At 32.7% G+C, this 7,769-nt stretch overlaps 1 protein-coding gene across 1 annotated transcript; it reads left to right on the top strand.

Moving 5' to 3' along the window:
- The first annotated feature begins 293 nt into the window (after nt 1-293).
- On the top strand, nt 294-1,916 carry LOC131151475 (berberine bridge enzyme-like 18). Its single transcript, XM_058102715.1, has one exon. It carries the CDS (start codon nt 294-296, stop codon nt 1,914-1,916), a length of 1,623 nt encoding a protein of 540 aa, XP_057958698.1.
- The last annotated feature ends 5,853 nt before the right edge of the window (nt 1,917-7,769 follow it).

Raw genomic sequence — 7,769 nt, 5'->3', positions numbered from 1 at the left:
ATGAGAATTACATAATCAATTTGGATAATGCATTGAATTTGACAGTGCGGGTTCCTGGCATTTATATATATATATATATATATATATATATATATATATATATATTAAAGAAATAAATTCAAATGCATATAAACGGTCAAAATATTTTTGAGGCATTATTAATATGCGTGATGAGACTCTTACGTACATTCACACTGACAAAATCCCAAATCAGTTTATTTGAGGCATTATAAATATAAGAACTCTGCTAGCTTCCCCTCATCATCCATTTCTCATTCAGCAATAACCCAAAGATGAAGACTCCCTATCAAACCCCTTCCCTGCTTTCTCTCTCTTTTCATCTTCTCTTCTTCTTATCAATTGCATGGGCAGCTTCTGCCTCTGTGCATGACAGCTTTCTGCAATGCCTTTCCCTGCGTTCCAACGATTCCGACTCCATCTCCAAAGTCATTTACACCCCGGCCAATTCCTCCTTCTTTTCTATACTGCAGTCCTCCATTTATAATATGCATTTCTCGACACCTATTACGCCAAAACCTTTAGTCATCATTACACCTCTGCATGAATCCCATATTCAAGCGACCATCATCTGCTCCAAAGAGCATGGCTTGGAGATTAGGACTCGGAGCGGTGGCCATGACTTTGAAGGTCTTTCCTTTGTGGCACACGTTCCATTTGTGATTGTCGATCTCATCAATCTTCGATCTATAAATGTAGACGTCGAGAACGAAACTGCATGGATTCAGGCAGGTGCAACTTTGGGCGAAGTTTATTATACAGTTGCCCAGAAAAGTCGAACTCTGGGCTTTCCTGCTGGTATGTGCCCTACAGTAGGTGCTGGTGGCCACATCAGTGGGGGAGGCTATGGCACAATGATGCGTAAATACGGCTTGGCGGCTGATCATGTGATTGATGCTCGCATTGTAGTTGCTAGTGGCGAAGTTCTTGACAGAAAATCTATGGGGGAGGACTTGTTTTGGGCCATTAGAGGAGGAGGAGGTGCAAGCTTTGGAGTCATCGTGGCCTGGAAGATAGAATTGGTTCAAGTCCCACCAACAGTGACCGTTTTCAATGTCACTAGAGACACGAGCCAAAACGCAATAAACTTGATTTATCGGTGGCAATATGTTGCAGAAAAAATTGATAGAGATCTGTTCATCATGCCTCTAATAAGTACTGCCAATAGTGCTAGCCAGCAAGGCACACGAACCATACAAGTTTCATTCCTTTCCTTGTTTCTTGGGAAGATTGATGAACTAGTCTCGCTGATGCGTGACGACTTCCCAGAACTAGGTTTGGCCAAGAAAGATTGTATTGAAATGAGCTGGATAGAATCCATCCACTATTTTGCAGAATTTCCCAAGGGCAGTCCTCTTGAGGATGTGCTGAATAGGACAAGTGATGACGGGATAGGGTCCTTTAAGGGGAAATCAGACTACGTCACAAAGCCGATTTCCAAGCTTTCGTGGGAGAATATATGGGGAAAGATTCATGAGGATGACGGCAAGACAGCAAAAATAATCTTGGTTCCTTATGGTGGAAGAATGAGTGAGATTTCAGAATCTGCACTTCCTTTTCCGCATAGAGCTGGCTACATATACAAAATCTTTTACAGAGTGACTTGGGATCAAGATGAGGAAAATACAACAGCCATACAGTATGTTGAATGGCTTAGGAGGCTTTACAAGTATATGGCTCCCCATGTTTCGAAATCCCCAAGAGGTGCATATCTCAACTATAGAGACCTTGACTTGGGCACGAACAACAAATTTGGCAACACAAGCTATAAAAGGGCGAGCATTTGGGGTAGAAAATATTTCAACAAAAATTTTGACAGATTGGTGCATGTGAAGACCATGGCAGATCTTGCAAATTTCTTTCGAAATGAGCAGAGCATTCCATCTATTTCAACTTAAATGAAGAACCCAATGTGCATGCTAGCAAGCGAGCTAGCTAGGTGTTATTGATGCAAGATTAAATAAAAGGCTCCCCGAGCTTTAATAAGTATATATGTATGGATTGTTTTACGATTCATTAAAATTGTGCAATAATTTTCTGCCTATGTAATAAGTGCATTTATTTAGCTTTAATGACTAGTTCCATGCGAGGAGCCCAAGTGTCCACTTATGTACATATTTGATTTGTTACTTATTTAATATTCTAAAAATCACACTCATTGGATTCTTCGCCTATATCCCAGATTGTGATTTATTTTTCAATTTTTATTATGTAATTTCTCAGTCTATAAGAATTTACTATTGTTTAAAAAATTGTGTTTCTTTAAAAGAAATCATATATAAAGGCTCAATAGTTTTGAGATAGCTTTCAATAATTTTTAAAATGAATCTTCAAATTCATAATGATATCTCGACTTAAAATTATATTAAATTTTATACAAAACCATACAACTCAAATCAATGCATGAGCTTTGTTACGTTTTCGATATGCATTTTTTTTTTTTTGGTGTTGAGTATTGTCTATTAAACACATCATCCCATCTTAATTACTAGATTTGATCCTTTATACTTTTAATAATGGGATCAATTGAATGGATGATGCCTTTTCTCAACTCTCCACCCTGATTCTAGCCTTTTTTTTTTTTTTCAATAAATGATGCTTATTAATTGGGGACCTTGGGAATCGAAAGTCCCTTACTAATTTATATAACGTGGGCTAATTTTATCCTTGTTGGATGCCACTATTCCTGAGCCTAGAAGAGAAATTTTCAAGGTCTCACTAAAAAAAAAAAAAACTGGTTTTTAGTAACAAAATTATTAGTGACGGATTCAGTTTTGGGTATTAGTAACGGATTTGAGAACCGTCACTAATACAGAGCTATTAGTGACGAAACTGAATCCGTCACTAATAATTTCGTCACTAAAAACTAAAAAAAATTGCGAAAAATAGTTTTTCGCGCAGAAATTATCTCGAAAAAATATTTGCGACGATTTGTACAGTATTAGTGATGAACAAGATTTGTTACTAAAAGATATTTATTAGCGACGAATAAATAACCGTCACTACTATTATTTTAAAAATAAATAAAAATTTTTGTTCCAGAGTATTAGTGACGAATTTATATATTCGTCACTATTATCCAATATTAGTGACGGTTTTGAGAACCGTCACTAATACTTTTGTATTTAAAAATAAATATTTTTTTTATTTCTATGTATTATTGACGAATTCATTTATTCGTCACTATTTGCCAATTATTAGTGACGGATTTGAGAATTGTCACTAATACTTCCCGTCACTACAAAAAAAACTGGCTTTTAGTGACAAACTTATTAGTGACGAATTCAATTTCATTACAAAAGGGGGATTATTAGTGACAAATTTGAGAATCGTCGCTAATATGTACTTTTAGTGACGAACATTAATCCGTCACTAATAAGTTCGTCACTAAAAACCGAAAAAAATCACAGGAAATAGTTTTTCATGCATAAATTACAACGGGAGAATATTTGCGATGATTTGTAGAGTATTAGTGACGACTAATATCCATCACTAAAAGATTCCTATTAGTGATGAATAAATAATCGTCACTACTATTAATTTAAAAATAAATAAAATTATTTGTTTCGAGTATTAGTGACGAATTGGTATATTCGTCACTATTGCCTCAGTATTAGTGACGCATTTCAGACCGTCACTAATAATTGTCATCTTCAAATATAAATTAGAATTTTTTTTTTCCAGAGTATTAGTGACGAATTGCTTTATTTGTCACTATTTGCCTATTATTAGTGACAGATCTGGGGGCCGTCACTAATACTTCATGTATTGAAAAATAAATAAAATTTTTTTGTTTCGGAATATTAGTGACGAATTTGTTCATTCGTCACTATTTGCCTATTATTAGTGACGGATTTGCAAACCGTCACTAATATTTCATGTATTGAAAAATATATAAGATTTTTTTGTTTCAGAGTATTAGTGACGAATTTGTTATTTCATCACTATTGCACCAATATTAGTGACGGATTTGGTAATTGTTACTAATACTTTCCGAATTTAAAAATGATTTCATTATTTTTGTTTTAGAGTATTAGTCACGAATTAATATATTCGTCACTATTGCCCTAGTAATAGTGATGGATTGTAGAACTGTCACTAATGCTTCCCGCATGCTAAAATAATTTTAATTTTTCATTTCAAAGTATTAATAACAAATTTCGAAATTCGTCACTATTTTCCTTGTATTAGTGACGGATTTAAGGACCGTCACTAATACTTAAAAAAAGAGGCAGAGCATTAGTGACGAATTAATAAATTCGTCACTATTGTCCTACTAATAGTAACGGTTATGGATTCGTCACTACTTGTCCTTTAGTAAATGTCGCCCTAATATTCCTTCTCTTCCCTGCTTTTCCTTTCTTCTGCCTCACTGCGCTGACCCGATCCCGGCCCCTGCTTTCCCTTTTCCTTCTTTCCCCTCCTTTCCCTGCTTCCTTCTTTCCCCTCCGTTCCTTCTTCCTCCGGCTACCGTCGCAGCCGCCCCCTCCTCTCCCTCGTCCCTTCTTTCCCCACCTTTCCTTCCTTCTCTGGCTGCCCTCGCAGCCATCACCGCTGCCGCTACCCCCACACTCGCCATGTGATGACCCAAAAATATATATATGATTAAAGTATAATAATAATAAAATAATAAAAATGGTCATTAAGTTAATATCAATATAGAAGTATTTTTCTGTAGGATCCTTGATTCCATGTTTGATGCCTAAGAAAGACCTTGTCTTAGTGAGTACTCAAAGACCATTGCGGCTCAGTCGCTCCCTGGAGGTCGGCTTGGTCAAAATGGAATTTCATAGGATAAACAGGGTAGACACTGTTTATATACGTAAATAAGTACATAAAATAATGTTTTGACTAACATAATTTGAGGAAATATATGATAAAATAGTAATAATATAAGTATCCTATGCGGGGCCCACTAGACTGTGTGGGGCCCACATGAGTCCCAAAGGCGTGTGGAGGTTTACACGAGTCTCGAAGTTGTGTAGGGCTCATAAAATCGTATGAGAATTATTGGAGTTACGTAGGATCCATTTGGGTCTTGAAGTTGTGTGGGGCCCATAAGACCAGGTGGGGCCCACATGAGTTTTTAAAATTTAAATTTAATTCTTATTCAAAAATAAATAAATACTAAAAATAGTTTAAAAGTAATAACAATGATAATAATAATGATAATAATAATTAAGAAAAATAATAAAATAATAAAATAATTAATTAACTAATTGATTAATTAATTAGGTAAGTAATTAATTAAAAATTTATTTAATGGGAATGGTGGCAAGCACTCCCACATGGCCTTCATCCCCATCCCATACTCAACTCATTCCTTGTCCATCCCTTGCCCATTCTTTAATTTTAAAAAAATTATAATTTCACCCATCTCCCCACACTTTTATAAATTCCATTTCTTTCCCAAAATTTTCCTATAAATAGGAAGCTCTCAACCTTCATTCTTCACAACAATTTTTTCAAAGAAGAGAAGGATTAGTGAGTGAAAGAATTTGTGGTGGAGAGAATTTTTGAGTAAGTTCTCACTCACCCACTCTTTTTTATCTCATTTTTTAGAGATAATTATCGTATTCGTAACACAAGGTAAAAGAAGAAGATAAGTAAATTTTGATTATGTTAATTTTTTTTATTTAAAATTCATACCCGAGTTTATTTTATAAGTAAATTTCAATTATGGTAATTAGTTCCACAAAATTTCCATGAGTTTATTTTTACGCATATTTAATTATACTAGTTCTATTTTTAATATACTTGCATCTATTTTTGGGTTAAGAAATGTTCTAATCCTCTCGGGTAAATTTTCAGCATTTCTTTCTATTCAAAAATAAAATTACATATATTTTTAACACAAAAATTGTGTGGCATGAGTTTATTTTTACGTTGCATTTTTTATGAAAATATGAGTAAATATGAGATTTTCACGATATTATTTTAAATTGCATAAATTATAATAAGATGATTTTAAAACCCCTTATGGCAACTAAAGTTCAAAGTTATAGATACTCGGTACCGTAGTTTAAAGTTTAAACGGATTAGAGTGCACCCACACTGTTTACAGAGTCGTTATTTATGTTAGTGGATTTCTCTTGAGTGCACACCTGGTTCCGGATCATGACTTAATAAGGAAAATCTCACTTAAAGTTTACGTAAGTTGATTTAGTTTGGTCGGCCAGTCAGTTAAGTCCAGTCTTCGGACCGCATAACCTAGTCATGGGGGTAAACATGACTTACGGAAAATAGGCCTAAGGGTGGTTTTTTATAATATATGTTTATACATATTTAATTACGTGTACAAAGTTACTAATGATTTGAAGGAAAAGTGTAAGTTTACGTGAAAATGATCATTCTCGTGCTTAAATGACGATCTAAGGAAAACGAATGAGGAAAAGTATATGTATGTGTATCATTAAATATTTTTACAGTTTTAAAGTTAAAAGTTTAATTTAACAGTTATAGTATATGATTATAAAATTTTACTGTTGTAATTGATGACAAAAGTTTTATGCAGAAATTTTTAGATTTACATTTATTCTAAAAGAAATTTTGAAGTTATAGTATTAAAAATTGTTTTACGAAATTTTTAAAAAGCTCATTTTGGCCACACACTAATAATAATCTTATTTACTTACTGAGCGTCGTCTCACTCCAATCCTATTTTTATTTCAGATAACTCTGAAGGGCATGTCGGAAATCAAGCTTAGCAAGCATGCGAGTGGGGATTAGAAAAATAAAGATTGATTAGAAGTATTAGTATGATTTCAGATATTTATGTTTGTGTAATTTTTCTTCTTTTGAAATAAATGATTGTAATATGGATAATTAGCGCTCTACTTTAATAATAATTGAGTTTATTTGCTTCCGCTGTAAATCAATAGTAAAAAGTAAATATCCCAACCCCTTCGGGGTTGGGGTGTTACATTTGGTATCAGAGCAATAGGTTATAGGTTCTGTAGACTTTAAGAAATAATTTTACCAAAGCATAGGATATAGATTCTGCATACTCTAATATATAAATTTTACTAGAGCTTAGGTGTAAAACATGATTTGGGAAGGATTGGGTAGTTTAGAATATTTATTTTAGTTTGTTATATTATTATACGTTAATAATAGATTTATGATTTTAAAATAACATTTGATCATTGTTTAAGAATTGATCCTAAAGATAGTAGCATTGGAGTAAATGAGATTAACATGAAGGCTCCCAAGGACAGGTAATAATCATAAATTTTCTAAGAAAAATGGTAATATTATTGAAAACACGTTAATTAATTTAAATATGTTATTTATATTTGTAGAAACTCGTACCCATATTGATGATTCATAATTAATTGTCAAATGCATTAATAATTTAAAATTTATATATATATATATATAATAATATCTGAGATTTATTTATTTTCACTGTTATTATTTTCACTAAATATATAAGAAATAGCCCATTAGACCATACTGAGTTTACAAGTGCTACACATACAAATAGATATGAACAAACGATCTATTATGAAATCTGAATTTACCCAAAATTTCTTTGCATGTGTAAGTTGGATATGAATATATATATTTTTACATTACATATTCAGTATTAACAAAACATTCAAGCTTAATTTAGAAATATATATTTTGACAAAATCTTTAATTTTAATTTTGTATTAGTTTATAAGGAATTAAATATAATTTAAATATTACTTATTATATTTAAATTCAATATATATATATATATATATATATAATCCCTTACCATGTGC

The sequence above is a fragment of the Malania oleifera genome, chromosome 3 (assembly GCF_029873635.1).
Source record: "Malania oleifera isolate guangnan ecotype guangnan chromosome 3, ASM2987363v1, whole genome shotgun sequence".
Lineage (NCBI taxonomy): Eukaryota > Viridiplantae > Streptophyta > Magnoliopsida > Santalales > Ximeniaceae > Malania > Malania oleifera.
The sequence above is the reverse complement of the archived record's forward strand: the minus strand, read 5'-3'. Positions and strand labels throughout refer to the sequence as shown.